Source organism: Podospora pseudoanserina, chromosome 4 (genome assembly GCF_035222485.1).
Source record: "Podospora pseudoanserina strain CBS 124.78 chromosome 4, whole genome shotgun sequence".
NCBI classification, from domain to species: domain Eukaryota; kingdom Fungi; phylum Ascomycota; class Sordariomycetes; order Sordariales; family Podosporaceae; genus Podospora; species Podospora pseudoanserina.
Window position 1 is genome coordinate 1,242,286 of NC_085923.1, and position 22,137 is coordinate 1,264,422.

A 22,137-nucleotide genomic window follows, 5' to 3' on the forward strand; every position below is an offset into this window, starting at 1 on the left:
TATAATGTATTATAGACAAATTACCTTTATTATATATGAAAAGAAGTTAAGTAACTATATTATAAAATACTACTGATAGGAAAAATTAAAGTTATGGAGTATTTTAAAGGATAATTGGGGAAGACTATAATATAAAAATTAAATATTAATAAAGCTAGCTAATAAAATATTATTAATAATAGAAACTTACGGATAGAAATTTGGAGGATATATTGGTATTATTAAAACTATAAAAAAAATTAAATAATACTTTAATCAACGAAAAATTAAAAATAAGGTTACGGGAGCAGTTTTATTATACTATATATAAAAAAGAATAAAGCTTATAAAGTATAAACCTTATAAATTTTAAAGCCATTTTTAAAAGCGGAATACCTATAAAATTTAATTATAATAAACTTTATTATTAATCTACTAAAATTCAAAGATACGGTAACTAGCGTTAAATATAATTATATATTAAAAGTAATCAAAAATTTATGAAATAAATATATTTCTTACATTATAAAAAAACCAGGTCGGTAAAGTATTAACGAATATAGTATTATACTATATTATAATAGAATATATATAACTAAAGGAATTTATTACGGACCGCGATATTAAATTCGTATCGAAATTTTAAAGAATATTTATAACCAACCTCAAGATAGTAAGTAAAATATTTTCGGTTTACTACCCCTAAATGAACGGTTAAACGGAACGGTTTAATTAAATTATATAATAATATCTATAGAATTATACTAATTTCGAGTAATATATTTAGATTAAACTATTATTGATAGTATAATTGATATATAATATATTACTAATAAGAATTACTAAAGGTATACCGTTTTTCGTAAACTTTAAATTCAAAATAAATCTACGAGAAAGATTATACGTAAAGGTACCTAGGGCTAAAATTAAAGTAAATAAATTATATATATTTATTGTCACTTTTTAAAATTATCAAAGTTTATAAAAGAAAAGATACGGAAATACTATAATATTAAAAGGCTCGAGGGACCTCGCCTTAAAGGGTTAAATTCAAAATTCTTGTTTATACGTAATTTACGTATTAGATGACCTAATAAGAAACTAAACTATAAGAGAGTAGGCTTATTTAAAGTTAAAAGAAAGATATCGGAAACGGTATTCGGATTAGAATTACTTAATACGATATATTTACGGTTATATATTTTTTATATTTTACTTTTAAAATCAGTACTTCTAAGAAGTAAAATTAATATATAAAAAGTAACGGAAAACGAAGCAGAAAAATATAATATAGAAAGGATATTAGATTTACGGTTTAATAAAAGTTAATTAGAATATTTAGTTAATTAACTAAGATATCTAGCTGTAATAATTTATAGGAACTAAAAGTAAATCTTTATTATTTAAATAAATAAATAAACTATACCAGTAATATTTATACCGACTAAAACCTAAATAAGTAAAAGTAGTTCCTAGATTTATAGTTTTCTTATAAATTTATATATTAAAGTACCTCGATAAGAATCGAACCGGACTTCCGATATGATACTCGACGTACTACGTACTATACTATAAGATTAATAAATACGAGGGAATCTAGGCGTATATACAAAAAAACTATTTTTTATTATGGAAAAACCAATTAAGATAGTAAATAACTAAACTAATATTAAACAAACACGATATTAACATAGTACTACTTTTAATTCCATTGTAAAAAAAACTTTTTACTTATTATGATGTCAAATTTTGATCTATTAAACATTATGTTATGTCAAAAGTTTTCTTGTATTATTATGCCAAAATACAAAGATTAATAGAGTTTAAAAATTGCATTACCTTAAAAATTAATAGGTGCATTATTAATGACTGACAAGTAAATATTCAATATTAAAAAATGGGCTAAATCTTTTATCAAAATTTAAATCAAGAATTTTAATACACTTCGCCGTTAAATAAAAAAAGTCCATAAAATTATGATTTAAAAGAATTCACAATAAATTTAAAATACACTTTTCGGAATGAACTAAGTAGGAAAACTTATACTACTTAATTATTGAGAATAATGAAAATATTTTATAATCCTAAACTGTTTCACTTTAATTCTTCTAAAGAAACTGGCTTTAAATAGGGACCTAACTAGTTAGCTCCCTATAAGTAAAAATTAATATAAGTAATGAAATTCTTTCAATTTATATTTTAAAATATCAAGAATTTTTTATTATCAATGAAGAATAGATTATCTTTCTTCAGGAATTATAAAAGTGTAATTATAAATAGTACAAGTAAAGTAGTAAGCAAATGACAGTTCTCCTTAATCCATTAAAAGAGGATAAAATTTAATATTCAGTAATTATTACTAATTACTTAGGTTTACTACTAATAGTAGATGTATATCCCGAAACACTATTTGGTTAAACTCTTTAGATTTAGCTTGTTAATATAGGGGAAAAATAATTATGATATTACTTATAAGTAAATATGCCAAGGTATTTAAAAATCTTCATAGTAATCTAGAAATACACATATTAAGTATATTAAATAGTATTTTTAGACTTATTGATGAAAAGAAGTACGAAAGTTTAATTTATTAGGGAGAAATTAATAGCAATACTAAGTTATTATTGTCAAGTTTATAATTAAGTAAATATAGACTAAGGTTGTTACAATAGAGAAAAATTGATGACTATGCAGTAGTTATTTAGGTAAAAAATTATATTTTATAATAAAGTTATACCTATTTCATAGTATTATTTTAGAAAATACAGTAAGGTGAACCATAATGAAAAGTAATAAGAAATTCTTAAGGAAAAGTACACAACTTTTAAAGGTATAAAAACTTTTGGAATTAACTCCTTTTTATTTAATATATACATAACTTTAATAATAAATAAAAAAGAAATAGGGGCTATTTTAAGGTAGTAAACTAATTTAAGTAGAGAATAAAAAAACAACATTAGAAAACCCTAATATGCCCTGCTTACCTTATCAAAATTAATAAACTGAATTTAATTAAAAGTAGAAAATTTATATAACCCTGAAATAAAAGTAATATATTTAGTACCCTTGCTTTTCTTCTTTTTGTATCTGAAACTCCAAATTATAGAAATAGCAAATTAATATTTATAATTTAGTTCCTCCGTTTGTATTTTCTTACTATTATTTATAAAATATAAACAATTAAAAATAGATTAAATACAGTTACCTTTATAATATTTAGCTTTACTTTTTAAACTACATTAACATTTTATCAAAATAAAACTAAACAAAAAACATTAACTAAATTATTTGTAATGATTTAATTTTTACTTTTAATTTTATGTTTCATTTTTTATTATTTATAGTTTTATTGTTAGGGCTTGACAGGTGAGTTCTGCGATAACTCAACAGTTATACCATACCAACTGATTTAATTGTAAGCTAAGAAAGAAAAAGAGAGGAAATTCCAACAGTGCTTGCAAAGCAAAGCTTTTTGACAGGGCAAAGCTTTGACAACTTGCTTTTGCTACCAGAGTCCCAAAGCCCCCATGGCCCGCACGTCCTTGGTATCCAGTCCGTTAGTGTCAGTGTCAAGCCAGTTCCGTGATTTATTTTTTACAGTATATAAAGTTACTATTAAAGTATATTTATATTGCTAGTATTCTCAATAGTTATTCTTCAAATTTAACTTGTATAAAGATAGCTAGAACATTAACATCTAGTTATTTTATAACTTGAAAAGATTTTTATAGAAATACTATCTACCTATATAGATTTAAGTTTTTAAAAATAGTGAAATATATCTAATATATCTTTTACAAATAAACTTCTAATTTTTGTAAGTACTTTTTAAAATTGTTAATTAAATTCTATATTTTCATAATCTGTTTCAAAATAGTATTCACTTAGAACTCTATACGATTTTTTCTAAAAAGAATTAATGGCTGAGGTTGCTATTAAACTTATTTTCGAAGCCTTCAACGTGTTTTCTTTATAGCTTTTTTCAGTGTTATCCCTTTCTTACCTATTTGTTCTGCTATGCTTTCTTCTGGCCCCTGATCGATAGACATTGTTCCTTTGTTACTGTTGCTTGCCCTTTTGCCTAGTGGTGGGTTCAGTTCTGAACCCCGAGCAACCGCTCCCCGCTTGACTTCGAATATAAGCCCATTTCTGCCTCAATCGGATATTACACTTTCCAGCACCACCCCCTCTTTTCTCACGGCACTTGTTATCAAACACTGGGAACTCAAATCACCGTCTATCCATAAAGAATGGAGCTGCTCCCGTCCCCGCCAGACCATGGCCGAGTACCACCGTTCTAAGTCATATTATCATCGACTTACCCATCTTAACAGAAGTCCTGCTTTGCTTTCTGTTACATTGACGATGCCTTCCACGAGTCACATCAACATCTGGGCTGTTCTTGCTGCCACAGTCCAACTAACTGCAGGCATTCCTTTGTCACCGGCCGCGACAGACTGCAACCGCGCCGTTCTGGCAGAGGCAGCAGACGCCTATGTTGCTAGCCAGAAAGCTGGCAGCCTGGCTCCCCTGCAAGAATTTGTTGCTAGTGGTTGGGAGTACGAGGAGAACAACGAGCGTATTGATGCAACGAAGTCCGTTCTGACACAAGGATTGGCCATTGACCACCGACGTACTATCTACGACCTCGTCGACTGTGCCACCTTCACCGAGCTCATTGCCGCAAACAACCCACAGCCACATGTGATTGGCACTCAAATCCGCCACGGTGCGGACGGCAAAGTAACCCTCATTGACAGTGTCGCCTCCACAACTGGGTCATGGCTCTTTAATGCTCAAAATACGCTCAAATACGCCCTTCAGGAGAAATGGGACATCATCCCTGAGGGAAAGCGGGACAGCAGAGAGAAGATCAAGGCGGCCGGCGACGCCTACATGTCGATGTGGGATGATGCCAAAGCTTCGAGCCTCGTTCCCTGGGGGGCGCCGTGTGCGAGGTTGGAGGGCGGCGCTTATACAGGCAGAGGTGATGAGGACACATGCAGGCAAGGAATCCCGACAAACAGTAGCCAGGCACCCAATACGCGCCGCCGCTATGTTATCGACGAGTCTATGGGGTCTGTCAATATTATTTGTGTTTGGGAGCACATGATGAACGCGGCCGACAGTCATGAATTCCGCCTTGAGAACGGAAAGGTACGATATATCCACACTATGACTGAGTGTGGAGGCCGAGTATGCAGGCTGTAGGGAGCAAATAGCGAACTGTAGAGGAGCAGCTATTATTCTGCTGAAGCATGTTCAAGGTCTTGTTAATCGATTGGTTTATGGTGTAAATTAGGTAGGCTTACGAAAAGCAAAAAAACCGAGATGCTCCAGGCTTTTAGAAAATCATGATGCTTAGTACCTGTGCTGTGGGAATCGGCTATTCTCATTGTCGAGAGGGGAAGCCCTTGAATATATGTGAAACCTCAAGGCGCATTTGGCATTTGTGTGATGGACCAAACCGGCCTTTCATTATTCCGTCCAACTACCAAGCAACGCCAGACAGATGCTGTCAAGACTGCTATTGTATATACACCACATAAGCATCACCCTCGTATCAGAGAGTCCCCCCAAGACCAGTATCATAAAACTGATACTACGCTAGATCCATACATGCACGCTCAAATAGTGACCAAAATAACTCACTGCCTTCTTAACACCCAAAGAAAGCCGATACATAGAGCTAAAACCTGCCCGAAATCAATCCATGTTTAAAGCCTCCCACTGACAGTGATAGCTACGAACAAAAACTGTGGCTGGACCTCACCAAAAGCTGCACCACCCTATATAGTGCTGGCAGAGATTCTCAAGCTTGGTAGCCTCAATGATCAGCTTATTAACCTGATCTTTAACAAGAAGCTCTTCGTTCGGCTTGAAATCACGACCCGTGAGTTTCTGGGAGACCCGGTCAAGCACTTCGACAGCCCGCGCATTTTGCACCTCCGCGATCTCGATGGGGCCATGGACACCGTCATCGGTTATGCTTGGGAGCGGAGCGGCGGATGAATTTGTACGCGCACGGCTACGCGCCCCGGTCAAGCCTTCGGGACCAGCTTGTGCTGCCAGGAACTCAGTCGGGGCCATCGGAGCTTCCAGTATGGAAGGCCGACGCACCCGTGCTGCCTGGGGCCCGGCAATAGCTTGCTCTCTCTCCGAATTGAAATGTGGTCCAGCGGGACTGGCCGGGTTGGTAAGACGCCACGTGAGTAGCGGGTCGTGAATGAACTAAAGTTACGAGTTAGTACAAGACACGATATGTGGCTATAGGTGGTTCAACTTACAGCCTCGAGAACGGCCATAACGCTCTCCTTATTGTCACGCAAGACTCTCATCACGTGTTCGCATGTAATCCGGAAGCTGCCCTCGATGTTGCTAACCTCCATGGCATAAGTAAGCATGCGGGTAAGCCTAAAAGGCACCCGCTCCGGGTACTTCTCACGCTTCATCGCCACCTCAAAGCAGTCGCCAAAGTCAATGTGAATGATCTTGCCCGTGATGCGGTCCAGCATCAGGTTGCTCGGATGACGGTCGCCCAAGCCCAGGATGTACCCGACCATCGACATGACGCCGAGGGAACGCGTGTAATTAGTTCGCCTGTCTAACCAGGCTTCAGAGCTCTTGCTCTTCAGCCACAAGACCCGGTACAGATCCTGACCCGTTGTGTTATCAAGGGCATACCCAAACACTTCCACCTTCTGCATGAGTGTGAGGTTATCGTAGTCGGGCGCCATCTGAAGCATGATCCGATGCTCGATGTTAAGGAGAATCTTTCTTGACTCCCGATAATCACGGATAAGCTGGTGGATCGTGTCGCTGTCTGGGACCCAGCCGAGAAGACCCGAGTTCTGCGACAGCGGAATAGCCGGGTAACGTTGGATGTTGAGATGGCGCTTGTAGCATTCCGAGTCGTTGGCCAAGAGCGTGTTGCAGAGGCCGAAGAGCTGCATGACACGCTCATCCTGCCTGATGTCCTCATGACCTTTGAGCAAGAAAGTGTACGTCTTACCGTCACTTCCAACAATGTCAAGTTTTCGCGGACGTTGCTTGCTGCTGATGACCGTAAAGGTGCCGTCAAAAGACATGATTCGGACAACCTCTTGGCCGCTGCGATACGTTCCCGGCACCGCGAGCTCCAGGTCCCTGGCCTGGAGCAGGTCCGGAGAGCAGTAGGTCAGCTCCAGTGTGGTCATCTGTGGAAGCTGTCGGCTGATACGACGGAAAACCTGGTAGTACAAGTCCCAGGCTTGGTTCAGGTCATTGACGTCCTCTGTTTCGCGATATTGCCGGCACCACTCGCGAGCCTCACCCAGATCACGGCCGAACGTCTGTGTAAATGAAACCTCCCGGAGGGTTTGAGGGCCCTTTTCGAGCAGGTCGTGAAGGGGCTCGAGGGCATCAAACATTCCCTTGATATTGTGATCGCCAAAGTAGAGCCGGGAAGCCTCCTCCAGACCCTCATGCCATAGCTCGTGCCAGAGGACCGCGGTCCTAATAAGCTCGCGGCTCACCGTCTCTGCCTGCTCGACCAGCTTATAACTGTGCTGACGGATTGCCTCCATAATGACGCTGGCGGTCTTGGACCTGCGCGTGCTTTGTCGCGACTTCATGGCAACCGTCAAGGGGTAGACTAACGCCTGGGGGTGCGCACGACCGACATCAGACAACAGACCATGGATCGACGCCTGAACCTTCTTGTTAGGTTGGGTAATGCGAGCGATCAACTGTGGAATGACCTCAAGCCAGGTATCGACGCTGACACGATTGAAGCCCTCTGTCACACCACTGGCAACATCGGGGTTGCCACCATATGTAAGCCAGAGCGTGAGCAAACGCAGCGTGTCTTGCAAAGAGCTTCCCGAAGAGAGCGAAATAGACTCGAAAAAGCCATGCACAGCAGGCACGGCATACTGGATGATGACGCCGCTGTCTAGGTCCTTGCGAGATCCTAGGGCCTGCACCACTTCGAAGTTGGCCAAGGCCCAGGCATGCCAGGCCTTGTACCAGCGGCGATGATAATAGGTGGCCTTGTAGTAGCAGGAGAGAATGTCTTTGCGCCGTGTGTATTGCCAATCGTCCTTGTTCAGGGCAATCATCCAATCGCCCTGGCGGAGGTAGCACTTGGCAAGCAGCACCGTTTGTTCTGTCCAGTGACGCTGCACATCCGGGCTGAGTAATGCCGCCTCGTCGAACTCGGAAAAGGTAGAGGCCTGATGTAAGCCGTCAATTGCACCGTTACCGGCCTGGGTGGAAGCGGCTAGTTGGTGTCTTGCGCTCTCTACCCTGTGGGCCGTCTCGTCAGTGAACTTGCGAAGGCAGTACAGCGTTCTCTCGGCGATGGTTCGGTCAGTGTTTCGCATCGCCGGCTGCAAACCGACCTCCCACTGGTACTTGAGTACTGCATACAGAACCGGAGACGCAAGTCTCTCGGCATCGGGGTCCATGGGGCGGTCGTGCCAGTGAGGGATCACTGTGTCCAGCGGCACATCCGACCCGATAAGCTGTCTCAGTGACTTCTCCGCCAAACCCATCCGTCCAGACTTGCGGCACAAGTTGGCGAACTTAGTCCACATGTGCATGTTCTCTGGTGGCGTGAGCACGAGCGACCGGAGTCGCAGCATGCGCTGCCATACCTCAACGTTTCGCTGGCACCCCTTGAGACGAGTCTCCCATGTTGCCCGCAAACTGGCTTGCTTTTCAGCATCGCACTGCTTGTAGATGATCAATTCTTCCAACTCTGCAAGCATCTGAACGCGCACAACAACTTGGTATGCCCTGTTGTAGGATTCGCTCACGAGGGCGCTCAGCTCTGTATCGAGACCTTCTCGAGCCTGGTCGATGCAGCCCAGGGCTTCTCGGAACTGATTGCGGTGGAGGGCTAAGATGGCGCCGAAGAAGGCGCGGTCTGGTGAGAATCGCTTCATAGACTGCAGGTAGTTATCCATAGAGTCCCATTTCCCGAGCCCCCAGGCAGCCGTGGTGGCAAGGCCTGCGATCATGCGTTGAACCTCTGGTGCCGAGTTTGACCATGTCTTGCCAGCCAGCGAGGCTAGCGAATCCCACTCGCCCAGCGCATGGTAGCAACGCATCTTGCCCATGACGATGTCGACCGGTGTGGGCTGGTCAGGCGGAAGCTCGCGTTCGCGTTGGCAGTAAAAGTTAAGCGCCTCATCCCAGCGCTCCAGCTTCTCGAACCAGCTTTCCCGCAGCGTGATCCCGTCCTTGTACGCCTTCACCTTAGTCAAGATACCAATGGCGGCATCAGACTGCTGCAACTGATTGTTGATCACAATCAGGGCTTCGACCGCGTGACTGTTGTGGTCCTGAAGAAACTCGAGTTCCTTGTAATGCAGCGCTTTGGCATAGGCATGACATCTTGCCGCCTCACGTCCCAAGGTTCGAATGTCGATTGGTAGGGCCTTATCATCATGTTCCATGAACTCGGCAAGGTTCAGCAAAAGACCCAGAAGATCAGGAGGCACATTCTCGGATTTGATTGTGTTTTCGATGTTGGTGATCAGTTCCTCCTGCACGAGCATTAGTAAACTTGCCGGGGGATCGCGGTAGCTCACTTCTTGGCCTACCTGAAATTGTTCGTACAGCTCGCTCCAGCATGAGACGAAGGCAGAGTTGAAGAGCTCCCTTGCCAGTGGCTGATAAGTGCTTGCCAAACTGGCGCAAGCTCGGAGTGAGTGATTCGGAGACTCGGAAAGTAACGTCGTGCTAAACTTGCGGAACCACTCGTGCCAGTCGTCTTTAGTAGACTTACCCTTGGTTTCCCAGGCTTGCCGTAAATGCATGGGGTTGAGATCCAATTTCTTGGGCGGGCTGTTTTCAGAGGCATGAAGCTCGACTGCATTGTCCTCGAAGCGCGGCGCGAGGTTAGGCGGTAATGTTTCCCCTTTCTTGAGCTTTTCGACGGCCTTGTCATAGTTGGAGTGTTGGAGGCCGTATGTTGAGATGGTTTTGTGGACGGTGTGTTCAAAGTGCAAATAATCACGCCCCAGTTGCAACATGAGGGCACATAGCGTGTCGAGGGCAGCCACTCTTAGACTTGGTTCGTGGCTGGCAAGGACCCGGGTGAGGGGGTGGATGATTTTGGACGCATAGTCGTTGAGATTCACCATGCTCGAGAGCTTGCCAATCGTTTCAATGGCAGACTTGCGCAGAAACATGGGTTGGGCCGAGTTGTCGAAGAGACGTACCAACACGGGGATGATGAGGTGCATATACTCCTCGGCGCTTGAGCCGAACACTAGGAAAGCATGAAAGATCTTTTCGGTCGGTTGCCGCTTGGTGGTGGTGTCCTTTTCCAGCAAGCCGAGCATCATCGGGAGGAGACTGGCAAGGTAGACCTTGAACTCGCCCTCTAGGGAGCGTGCAATGGACTCGATCAACGACATGATGGTGGTCTGGAGCGAATATGTCGTGTCCCAATACTCCTGGAGAACCTCGATGATGTCCGGGAGGTAGACCCTGATATGCTGACGGACAATTCCAACAAGCCTACTAAGGTGGTTGAAATAGAAGTCGAGTCGCGTTTGGCTCGAGGCGCGGATCACGGCGATAAAGGCAGGCACCACACGGTCGAGGAACTGGACACACTTGAGCCCAAGCGTGATGAAGATGCTCATGATGGCATCCACCACGTTTCCGTGCCACTGCACCAACGACTGGTCTTTGAGGATCTGGAGAAGGGCATTAATAACAACGGTTGGGTAGTAGTCCTCCTGTGAAGGGGTTAGTCCGCCCATCATGAGGGACACATCAGTTAGTTGGGTTGCTTCGGTTTGCTTCTGTGTGCGCGGCGCGCGATCTTCGACCTGCTGTTCTGGAGTTTTAGCCTTGTTTTTCGACGTTACTTTGCGCTTCTGCTTTTCAACCACTTCAGGAGGGGAGTACGGTCCGAGAAAGAGGGCGACGTTGTCGTTCTCGTCGTCCGAATCATCCGAGTCTTCCATGGTTGGAGTAGCAGAGGACAATGCGCTGAAATGGGCGTGGCGAAGGGGAACAAAAGAACAGTTGCGCTGTACCTGATATTTGTAGGGATCGAGTGCTCCCAGGATGCCCATCACCTTGATGGTTTCCTGTCGTAAAAGCCCGCGCTGAGGCTCGCCCCGGATGATGGACTGCAGGATCTCAAGAAGTTGGGGATACTCGAGGTAGGGTTTGATGACATAGCCTGTGTTACTGGCCAGCTGACCGAGGGTATGCAGGGCTGCCTCCCGTTTAACTGGTGCGCTTTGATCCTGCAATGCGTCAATGATGATGGGCATGAGATCCTTCTTGTAGTTTAGCATCTCTTCTCCACCAACGGTGCACAGTTCCCCGAGTGCTTGGAGGACAGTCGCAGCAACGGACGGGATCGGGTCGCGAGCTTTTGGCAGCAACACTTGGGTGATGGAGTTGACGTATGGTTTGACCAGCTCCTGAGCGTGCCGTGTGAGAAGACTGAGTAATCTTGAGCTTTCCTCCTTGCTCCGAGCCACATCTGTGTATTCAAGCTCTGTCAACATCTGAATGATGGTTTTTCGCAGCTGGGGGATAACATAGGCGGGATTGTGGCGAGCCAACCGGCCTATGATGGACACGGCCACCTCCCTGACGGCAAACTGTTCATCGTGGAGGGCGAAGAACAAGGTGCGTATATTCTCAGCCTTGGCGAGATGCTGGTCAAATCGCTCGTCAAGGGCTGCTAGCAACGTCTGCCGTATTTTGGGTTCGGGATCCGAAACACCCACAGTCAGGAGTCTCTCGATGACATCGGCGACCACCTGGAGGGCATGATAGCTTGTCTGGTTGACGATTGGGTCACGCACATAGAGCTGGCAGCAGGTAAGGGCAGCAGCCTCACGTGTTTCTGGGTCATCATCTTCGACGTATTTGATAGCGACGTCGCGGACGAATTCGTTCAAGACATGGCCTTGAAAATCAAAGCTGCCGAGCGTGTTGAGGGCCAACTTGACTTCATCCTTTGTCCGCTGGTGAGCAAGGGGGTCCTTTGGGTCTTTGGGAATATGAGGTATGGAAGCGAGCGAGTTTGGATGGGGTGCACCCAGAGGTCTGAAGGGTTCGCCGCAGAGAACTTTGCTCAGCATGTCCAACAGGCGCTCTTGAATGGTGGCTTTGACTGGGGGGATGTAGAACGCCATATCGACAAGGGCCTGTGTCAGTTTTGGCGTGAGCTCGCAGGCGAAGATGGGATCAAGAAGTGCCTCCATATACTTGCTCATTGTCTGACCCACGGCGACGGCCAATCGACTGATGCAGTCAAAAACAGGATCGACCGAGCTTCGTTTCCGGGACTGTACACTGAGACCCTCGCGAATATGGATGAGAACGCCGTCTAAATAGGGTGTGATTGCGCTCTTGACCGAGTTGGCGATGTTGCCAATGGCAAGAAAGGCGTCGTTGCGGTCCTTGTCCTTCTTCAGCATGCCCCCAAGATACACCATAAACATGTGCAAATAGCTCGCCGAGAACTCTGTCGGTGCATAGTTGGCCAGGTCCGGGATCAAAAGCACAACCGTCTTGCGGATGGCGGGATCGCGCGCGTCTTTGTGGCGGAAGACAATCTCACAGGCCTCTTGGTAGTGAGCCTGCATGTACATGCCACCCTGTTCAAGCAGCTCCTTGAGCACAAGAAGCGAGGCATGGATAAACTCAACCGTGTTGATCTTGAGCCCCTTGATCGCCTCGTTGAGCATCTTATCCATCCAGTCCTTCTTCAGCTCCTGGTCTCGCTCACGAATGATTTTGAAACAGGCGCTAACGGTCTCACTGGCAGTCTCGCGAATCAAGAGACGGGAGTCACGAAGGCCAATCCAAATCTGTTCAAAGACGTAGCCCACATAGTTGTACATCAACGTAGGCGTGTTTCTGGCCAGCTCGCGAAGCACCAAGACTGCTGAGTACCGCCGTTCCTCGATTCGGTCAGACTGTAGCCACTCAAGCGCTGTTTGAACTTCGGAATCGACCAGTTCGGAAATCAAGGAACCGCCTGGCTTGCATAGTTTTCCAAGGACGACAGCGGCCGGCTGCATAGAGTTGATATCGCGGCCACGCAGGATACTGCCAATGTAGTTCTGGAAGCGGGTGTACTTCAAGGCTGGTTCTATGCCGTCAAAATCGACCAACGCATCCAGGATGTAAATTCCACCAAGACGGTCATACGTATCGGGACCTTGTATCAATAGATTCGTACGCTGATTGACATTATCGAAGAAGCGCTGGAACTGTTCGGCACCCATCTCTAATATCTCATTAGTACCTAGAGTCACTCTTGTAACACAGACTTGGAAATAGCCTCACCCTGCTTGGCAGCATTGACCAGGTCTCTGATTTGGCGCGCGGCCCGTTTCCTTTGGTTTTCATCATAGTTTCTGCAATGCAAGCCAAACATTAGCAAGAAAGTAGCATGGAGCGCTCAGCAAACGCAAACACGAACCGATTCCTGATCTCCTTGATGTGCTGGTCCAGCGAGGTAGCTGTCTGATCTTTGACGGCGGACATCTTGTCCAGCCCTGGCGGTTTCTGCCGTTCTCCTCCTGAGGGTAGTGGATGGCCTCGACAAGCAAGCGCTACGCCGATCGCCGACAACCCATAGTCGGTCGACGAAGAGAGCCGCAAGAAGGGCCAGGTTTTTGGGCTGCGAGTCCGCTTCCAAAAGAGAGAACTTGGGAATGGCCGAGGGACTGTGGTCGTGAGACACGTCGCGGGAGGTCAGACTCGGGGTCTTTTGGGTGGAAGGCTGAGTGAGAGTATGGATGCTGGCGGGACGGGGACGGCGTCCAAGTTATGTATAGGGTGCCACAGCGAGAGGTAGAGAAGGAACTTCGTCGTTGGGGCCGGGCGCGCGTTGGGTTGAATAAATGCAGGCAGGGTTTTGAGACAAAGGTGGCTGGCTGGTTGAGAGGTGAGGTGAAATAATCCGCTGAGATGGCGTCGCAGGAGAGGCTGCATCACCTGCACCCTTCTAATGCTTGTCCAAACCAAGAAGCTTAGGTCGGACGGAGGACTGGGTGTCGTTGGTCGGCAGCGCAGTTGAGTTGCACTGGGACCCCACTCTTACAACGCTGTCACTAGGGCGAATGCATGCTAGTGCCCGTTTTGGCGTGCTGGGAAGACGGTACTGGTCTGCGGCAAACCTGCCATGCTGCACTCCTCAACACCAAGTATTCAGATCCTCAACTTCAACTTTCCACCACAGAAATCAAACCCACTAGCCTTGCGCTCTCAACGAACTTACTCTTAGACAGCTCTTACCATGGGAAACGATGGAGGCTCCATTCCCAAGAGGCGCGAATTGGTCAAAGACGCAGCCCGCGCGCCAACAGTAAGCGAGCTCAAAGCAACCGCACACGAGAGTCTCAACCACGCTTGGACTCATGATCCCCTCACCTCGGAGCTTCTGGATCTCGAAAATGCTGTGTCTGACTGGCGTGGCCGCCTCTACAACTACGAGTCCATTCTCAAGGGCCTGATGCCGGGCGACAGCGATGACACCAAAACCACCGAGTCAGCGAACGGCGAGTCCCCGGAGGCTACGTTCGCATCTACCGGTATCAAATCTCTTCGAGATATTGTTAAGCTTAAGGTCAAATGGTACACATCCCCTGGAACAAAGGAAAAGGGAATATGGGCCTGTCCGGTGACGCTAAAGGAGTTGGGGGCATCCACCAAATCTGTGTACCTTGTTCCATGTGGCCATGTCTTTGCCGAAACAGCCATCAAGCAGATACACGAAGAAGTCTGTCCCGAGTGTAGCGAGCCGTTTCACTCCGAGGACATCATCCCTATCTTGCCAACTGAGAAGTCCGACATGGAAAGACTAGCGGCAAGAAACGAAGCCCTCCGTGCGAAGGGCTTGACGCACAGTTTAAAGAAGGATAAATCATCCAGCAAAAAGAAACGCAAGGCCGACGAGGCCAATGGCACTCGCTCCGCAACAGGAGAAGAGGACACTGCGAAGGCAACGCCCAAGTCAGCCACCTCGCACCGGGTGAGTGGCATCAACAATGCCATGACAGCGTCGCTTACTGCCAAGGTGCTTGCTGAGCAAGAGGAACGCAACAAGCGGAGGAAACTGGTTGCTGCAGGGAACTAACAAACAATGTATCTTTCAATTGTGCTTTGCAAGTGTCGCTATACGTAATATACCCAAATAAATACAATTTCACTATACACGCGCCTGACCACACCCTCCCCCATCGTGTCTCTCTATAGCTCGTTTTTAATCGGCACGCCGGGCTCCTGAACATCTTCACAGGCAGCTGGGGAGCCGACCTCCATCCTGTACACGCACTTCTCAGCCTCTACCGTGCGCCAGACCTCGTCTGTCTCAGCACAGCCAAGGTAAACGTCGGTTCTCCTGTTGGGCCCGTTCCAGCACCCCTGCCCATTCTCATACCGCAAAACCAACCTCTGGCCCTTGCCCAGTCCCTTGCCGTCAAGTCTCTCTTCCTCATCCACAAACTCCTTGTCAATGCGCACAAAGTTGCCCATGTTGGTATTCCCATGGCCCTTCTTACTCTTTTGAGTGGTCTTGTCGAACCAGCAGAGCTCATAGTCATATTCGCCAGCCTCACCGCTGATGCACTTGCCCTTCAGGACACGGAAAACATCATCAGGGCCATAGTCCTTTTCGAGCTCCCGCTGCTCCTCTTCCAGCTGGCCCAGCTTTACCGAATGTGCATTCGTGGCAGAATCGCGGGCCTCCCTTGCGGCTGTGACCAAACGAGACTCTCCGCCACTGGTAGGGTTGTCAGCAAGGATGCCATTCTCGATCGCCCAAACCCGGAGGAGGTTGAGCTTCTGGTGAACATAGTCGCGGACTGGCACTGGAAGATAGGCCTCCCAGTTGTACACTACCGGTTGTTAGCTGAGCCTCCGTGTCTGAAAATTGTATGCAGGTTTGAACAACTTACCGACGTCAACATCGCTCGCCTCGCCAGTCTCAAACTCGGCCCAATTGATTCCAGATGTTTCACTATCCTCTTTTAGCACCTCCATAATATCGGAGTCGGCGAGGTCTCCCTTGGGCTCGCTGGGCTGTCCTGCAGCGTAATCCTCCCAGGCCTTGACCGCAGCCTTGACGCCCTCATCGTTGAAGTTAGGATTGTACTCCTCCTTGAGCTTGGTGAGGATGTCCTCCAGTTGGTCGACCTTGTCTTGAAGATCATCCCGCTGGTCCATGACCTTGTCCAACGTATTTCGCAACTCATTGACGCGGCTTTTGGCCAGACCAACGAGAACACCCAGCTTGCCGCCCTGGCCTTCACTCTTGACGACCTTTCCTCTTTCTGAGCGTTCCACCTCATCAAACTTGGCCTGCATTTCTGCCTTCTTGGCGTCAAGGTCTCGCACCTCTGTCTTGAGGTTCGCAATTTTAACCTCCACCCGTCGGCGCAGCTCACGGGACTCCTTGACCAACGTGCGCCTCTTCTTCACCGACCGCTCCTTGTTCTGTCTCCGTTGTTCTTCCAGACGTCGATATTCTTTCCCAATAGCATCGCAACGGTTTTCACACTGGACACCACCGGCATGAGTGTTCTCGTCGCTGCCATCGCAACACAGCTCGTAGTCGCAGACGCCATCGTTGACGTACATGAAGGGGAGGTAGCTTCCAACATGGCCGGCGTTGACGCACCAGAAGCCGGGGAGGGCGGCGGTTGTGTTGGTGGTGCCGGTTACGGAGCCTGGAAGTGGCTGTTCTGGAGATAGGGGGTCAATATTGGCGCAGGCGGCGGTCCCAGGTTCGTCCGAGCCATCGGGGCAGTCGCACGAGTTGTCATTGACCTGTGACGCCTTGAGGGTGATGGAGGGATTGCCGATGCATGTAAAGGTTGTTTTACTTTCGAAGAACTTGACAACTACGGCGGCACAAGACAGGTTGCTGTTAGCAGCAGCATCCCGACTGTAGCTAATGGAAGTGTCGACGAAGGGGACTTACACTCGGGTCCAACGCCCCGCGGCAAGCTCTCTGATGCAGCGAGACTGCCGTGAGCAATGGCGCCCAAAAGCGCCAATGCGCCTGTCCTGCGCATTGTTCGGGGCCTGAATTGGGTAACGGGTGACGGGGACTTGTTGCTACCTTTTTGCCCCAGGGATGTTGAAATCTCAAAGCCTCACTAGGTTATCAAGACTGGACGGAGCTGTGTCATCAAACTTGCAGTTCCAGCCTCGGACACAGGACAGCTTGCCAACTTCCCGCCCAGCCCCAGTTCAAGTTGCACTCGAGACACCTGGCAGCTGTCAGGGGAGGGGTGGCTGGTCACGTGAAAGGAGAACCTTGGGGGACAAGTTGCCTGCCGGAACTGTGCTTATCTCCTAAAGGCCCAAAACTTGGGGTAACCCCACAGAGATGGGCAAAAAACTCCAGCTCAAAGCTGCTGCCCCGCCATCTTCATCACGGACAACCCGCCGCTGACATTCTAGCTTCAACCGAAGTCGCAAGCAGCAGTCCCGTCTGTACATAGCTGTATTCTCTGTAGCGGCATCACATTTAGCATCATGCCGTCTTCCGGCGACGCTCTCGAAACACTCACCACCGTTGTGTCGGATGCGCTCACCCTCATCGGCCAACTTGAAGTAGTTGTTTCGGGTCTCAGCTCCCAGGAAATCAGTACCACAGCCTCCCCCGGAGTTCAGCAGTCGCCAGGAGGTGGTTCCCTCGATGCACTTTCATTGGCACACGATTCGGCTACCCTCATCAGAGCACACGCCACAAAGATCTCTCTTCTTATTATCAATGACCCCTTCACGCCAACAGCCATCACCAAAGTTGTACGAGAGCTTATAGCTGGTCCCCTTCCTGGTTTGGCAGCTTCTGCCCAAGAATGCACAGCCAGACGGTATACACGGGCAATTCAGAAGGATCTGGCTTGGAAGGTGGCCCGCGTGCTCAAGGAGCTCCGTGACCTGCTATCCCAGATTCCCAAGGACGGGAAAATCCTGAAAGATGGCAAAAAGAATGCAGCGGCTGGTGCAGCCGGCGGCAAGGGCAGCATTGCCGCTACTGGTCTGTTATGGGCTGCGTGCGACGACCTGATGGCATTTTGCAAGCGGGGATTCGGCGGCAACTTGGTCTACAAGGTCGACCAGTTACGTGAGACGCTAAAGGATGTTATGGAGGAGTTGAAAGAGTGGGGCGAGGAAACAGGAGACGACGGGGATGATGATGATGACGACGAGGGCGACGATGGTGTTGCAGGGATCACCAACAACCTTGGGTCTGCTTCCCTCTCTGCGAATGCAAGCACCCAGGCCATGTTGGACGACCTGATGAACTCTCAAAGTTACATCCCACGAGACGACCCACACAAAATCAGAGATCGTTTGGAATCATGTCTCAGGCGACTACGCCTGACCTCTTTACTTTACCAAGCTGCCGCTAAGCGCAGGCTCAAGCCATTGCCGCACACCCCTCCAACATCAGACTCCAATGTCCCTGCTCGCCTTGATGAAGTCTTGGCGCTTTTGAAGGGAATCCCAGAAAGATTTGGGAACCTTGCGATGGCTTTCTATGACCTTGATCCTGACGAGATTGACCGTCTAATGGACCAATGCTTCTTTGATGCATTTGCTGCCTCGGAGCTGCTCGTCAAACCATGGGATGGCCAAAAGGATGAATTCACCGACTGGGCCCTTATATTTCAGGTAGAGATAGAAAAAAGCTAGATATATTTGGCTGATGAACCACAACAAGTTGCCATCCTGTGTCTCGCCTTTTTAATTTGCATGGTATCTGGCCGTTGCCAGTCCTAAAGATTATTGTATTAAGGTAACAGAACACCAATTGTCAATCGATATATTAATTTTAGAACCTATCACATTCCGCTATACCATTCAACTGCGTGAGTTGTATTTTGAATCAGTAGTAGACCTTCCATCACGAAGTCGAGGAGCTTTGGTACAGGCATTGTCTTTGGGTTCTCATCTTGGACATCTTATCTTCTACATAATTCAAGTTTCTGAGACAAGGGAAAATAAAAAAAATATATGCTAGAGGTGTTGTTCTAAATTAGAGACCTTAATTATCGTGCTTATCCCCCAGGATTATGTTGATCGATGTTTGTTGTGTAAACAATCAGCCCCTAGGTCAGGGGCTGGTCTTGGCAGGGATAAAAAGACCCAAGGACTGCTTATACAAATGAAAGACATCCGCCACCAATTGCATGCTGGCCATTATCATTCCCACCATGACAATTTTGTTGCAGCCTCCGCATGACTGTTTGCACTTGTGGGTGAGCTGGCCTCCATGCCCTGGTGAAATTACGCTCCTTATATCACGAGCATGAAGATCACTAGATACCTGCCACATGTTGCAACAGTAAACCTTTGCAGAAGTTTGAGTGGGTCTGAAGTGAAATCACCCTCGATTTATTCCGAGAGTGTGTTATGAAAACACGAAGGTTGTCAAATCTGGAAGTTGTACTGCGATAAGTAGAACAGGCTGAAGTGTACCATGCAGTTCTTGTAAGGTATGCAGCAAGGCTCTGGGGGAAAGGATAGTTTATCTTGGACGTCTATCAAACTTGCTCCCCTGGTTTTGCTCGAAATAACTGGCTTAGTCGCTCAGCTGGATTGAGGGTCCATGTGTTATTCACCTGAAGAAGCCCCTCGCCTGATAGCCACATTGGAAGCTGCTAGACTCTGTGGTCGCGCATCATGTGTATGTCAATTCAAGACACCCCTTGCCTGATAGACGCATTTGAAGCTTTTGGACTCTGTAGTCGCGTACCGACAAGCTTTATACACCATAGCCGCGTATTAACAAGCCCTATACACCGTAGCCACGTATCACCAAGCCCTATCCACTCTCCCCACGTCTCACTTCTGGGGACCACAGGAATAACGCTTCGTTATAGTCCTCTACACAACCAGCGAGAAAGAGTTTCATATTTTCAACTTGCGGCTTCGAATTCTACCCCGAGACCGCCAGCTCTAGGGACCCTTCTTCGCATCTTCAGTTCCTCACAAGCTCTAACTCCATCTTCAAGTCTTCCTCTTCTTCTGATTTATTCCGGGTTCGATTCTCTGAGCTTCGATCGCCAGCTCATACACTCTCTGTCTGCCTTTAAACCCCTGAGCAGATACAGCTCCGAGGTCCGCGTACCAATCTTTCATTCAACTTGGGCAGCTCGAGAATCAAGAACCACAACAGCCAGCTTTGATCACACCATCCTACAACTTCTGTTTCTCTTTTGAGTCTCTGAATTGATTCAAGTCAGTAGCTGAGCGTTCACTTCCTCCTGAGTTTGTTCCCGAATCGAATCAGACTTCACATCTTAACCACCAGTTCTCACAGCTGCTACTCACCTTTCGATTTCACGGGCCCTTTTGATTCTACAAGCAGATAAAGTCTCTACTCAGCCTTCAATACGATCCTGAGTTTGAATTACCCGAATCCAAGCACTCCGAAGAGCACGTTTCTCCAGCATCGGAAGCATTTCGACTCCGGTCTTGAGCAGTTGAACGACTAGGATCAAGAGAAGCCAGCAGCAAGGACGATAGGAGCAAGAACTTACGAGACAATCAAACCAAAGATCTGAAGCTAAAGAGCCCAGTCCTCCACCCATCATCGACATCAGTTGGTGTGCTATTCCAACATCGATCTCAAGCAAGAACAACCCCCCAAAGAGATCAGCCATCAACCAGGAATCGGGTAAGCTTGAGCACCCAGCACTCCGCATTTCATCAACATTAGCCGGTGACAGCTGAGGCCAGTTCAATACTTAAAGTTCCTGTGCGTGCAGTGATTCGGATCTGATTTCATACACTTGTAAGCATCACAAGCAACTGGAGCTAACACAAAGTCCAACAACTTGAACCAAAAGAATGACAAACCAAGGGACACAGCGTGGCTAGAATCACGAGCCAGAGCAGTTTGAGATGACAGATATGGGTCGAGACAGATCCGATACCCATGGGGGTATTGGAATGGCGATTGGCAGCCACACCAACCGCCCCGTCATCGGTAAGTTGATGCTACAAGCTCAGACTAAATAAAACGAGGCAAGTTGTTAACCAACTGAGAAGCCTCCCAAAATCTCCAAGCGCCCGGCACCGCTGCTGGTGGCAGCAGCCGCGCCCCGAGCCCACTCGAGAAGTTATGGGCTGGCCGCGCGCAGGCGACCCGTGCTGCTGCTGGTGGCGCCCCCCCCAGGGCTTCAGCACGCGGTGCTGCCGCGCGCTCCCTCGCCAGCGATGGAGACTTTGTCTCCATCAGCCTTGGCGATTCCCCCAGTGGGAGCCAAGGCCTGGCGGCTGGCCAGGACTTCCGGGAGGGTCCCAGCCTCCGCCACCCCAGCGGCATCATCGCCTTCGATGGGAGGCACACCCGGGACTTGCCAAAGGCAACCAGGGTGCTCTGGAAGGGCGCCATGCGCCAGAGCTGGGGACGGCTGGTTGGGTGTGGGATCGCGGCGTTGCTCCTCTTTGCCAATATCTTCATGAGCGTTGGCTTAGCTCTCTGCCAAGCCAAGGGCAAAAAGGGGGTGGAAACTGGTGTGTGGGTTTGGCTCTGGGGAAGTTTGGGACTCTTCCTTCTTGTGCTGTTCGTTTTCGGGTTTCTTTGGTGGCGTGACGGCAAAGCCGTCAACAAGCTGGCAGAGAACGAAGCCTGGATAGGTGGGAAGGCGACGGGGGGCGTGGGTGCCAGTCAGGCTCTCACACTTTCCACGCCAGCCGAGACCTCTGCGGCCGCGGCGGAGGCAGAGCGGGGGAAGGGGGCGGCTGTCGGGGCTGGCAAGCGCGAGGGCGAGGGCAGGGGCAAGGGCAAAGGCAAGGAGGTGGTCAAGTCTGTGCCGCGCCGGTCGCTTCTCGAACTTGACTCGCTTGAGCATGGGAAGCCCGTGGAAAGCTCTGGTGAGGGAACCAGAGGCTTGGGTTGTCGTTCTGACACCCAGCACAGCATCTGGTCCGAGATGGGCACAACAGTGCCACAGCCGTATAGCCCATTCGGAGTTCACTACCAGGAGCCAACACGGCGCTGACCTGCCCTCGTGGGAAAGGGGAGAAGAAGGACAAGAAGAAGGACAAGAAGAAGGACAAGAAGAAGGACAAGAAGAAGGACAAGAAGGACGACGAGCTTGGGATAGGAGAAGTTCAGGATGAAGAAGGGGACGCTGGGGCGTGGTGTCGAAACCCTCAACG

The 22,137-nt window shown here is 47.9% G+C and overlaps 5 protein-coding genes across 5 annotated transcripts; 3 read left to right on the forward strand and 2 right to left on the reverse strand.

Annotated features, from left to right (window-relative positions):
* Positions 1 to 4,257: 4,257 nt before the first annotated feature.
* QC764_409620 (uncharacterized protein) lies at positions 4,258 to 5,190 on the forward strand (the record flags this gene model as incomplete). Its single annotated transcript, XM_062947247.1, has 1 exon — positions 4,258 to 5,190. One exon carries the CDS (start codon positions 4,258 to 4,260, stop codon positions 5,188 to 5,190), a length of 933 nt encoding a protein of 310 aa, XP_062800235.1.
* A 165-nt stretch (positions 5,191 to 5,355) lies between these two features.
* Positions 5,356 to 14,015, reverse strand: TOR1 (phosphatidylinositol kinase-related protein kinase tor1). Its single transcript, XM_062947248.1, has 6 exons — positions 13,430 to 14,015; positions 13,294 to 13,364; positions 11,016 to 13,234; positions 9,567 to 10,808; positions 6,267 to 9,509; positions 5,356 to 6,210 (listed from the first exon to the last, which is right to left on the reverse strand). Exons 1-6 carry the CDS (start codon positions 13,492 to 13,494, stop codon positions 5,749 to 5,751), a joined length of 7,302 nt encoding a protein of 2,433 aa, XP_062800236.1. The 5' UTR covers positions 13,495 to 14,015; the 3' UTR covers positions 5,356 to 5,748.
* A 233-nt stretch (positions 14,016 to 14,248) lies between these two features.
* On the forward strand, positions 14,249 to 15,088 carry rtf2 (Replication termination factor 2; the record flags this gene model as incomplete). Its single annotated transcript, XM_062947249.1, has 1 exon — positions 14,249 to 15,088. One exon carries the CDS (start codon positions 14,249 to 14,251, stop codon positions 15,086 to 15,088), a length of 840 nt encoding a protein of 279 aa, XP_062800237.1.
* QC764_409650 (uncharacterized protein) lies at positions 15,076 to 17,174 on the reverse strand. Its single transcript, XM_062947250.1, has 3 exons — positions 16,934 to 17,174; positions 15,909 to 16,853; positions 15,076 to 15,848 (listed from the first exon to the last, which is right to left on the reverse strand). Exons 1-3 carry the CDS (start codon positions 17,025 to 17,027, stop codon positions 15,202 to 15,204), a joined length of 1,686 nt encoding a protein of 561 aa, XP_062800238.1. The 5' UTR covers positions 17,028 to 17,174; the 3' UTR covers positions 15,076 to 15,201.
* A 210-nt stretch (positions 17,175 to 17,384) lies between these two features.
* Positions 17,385 to 18,660, forward strand: QC764_409660 (uncharacterized protein; the record flags this gene model as incomplete). Its single annotated transcript, XM_062947251.1, has 1 exon — positions 17,385 to 18,660. The coding sequence occupies exon 1, from the start codon at positions 17,494 to 17,496 to the stop codon at positions 18,658 to 18,660; it is 1,167 nt and encodes a 388-aa protein (XP_062800239.1). The 5' UTR covers positions 17,385 to 17,493.
* Positions 18,661 to 22,137: the final 3,477 nt, after the last annotated feature.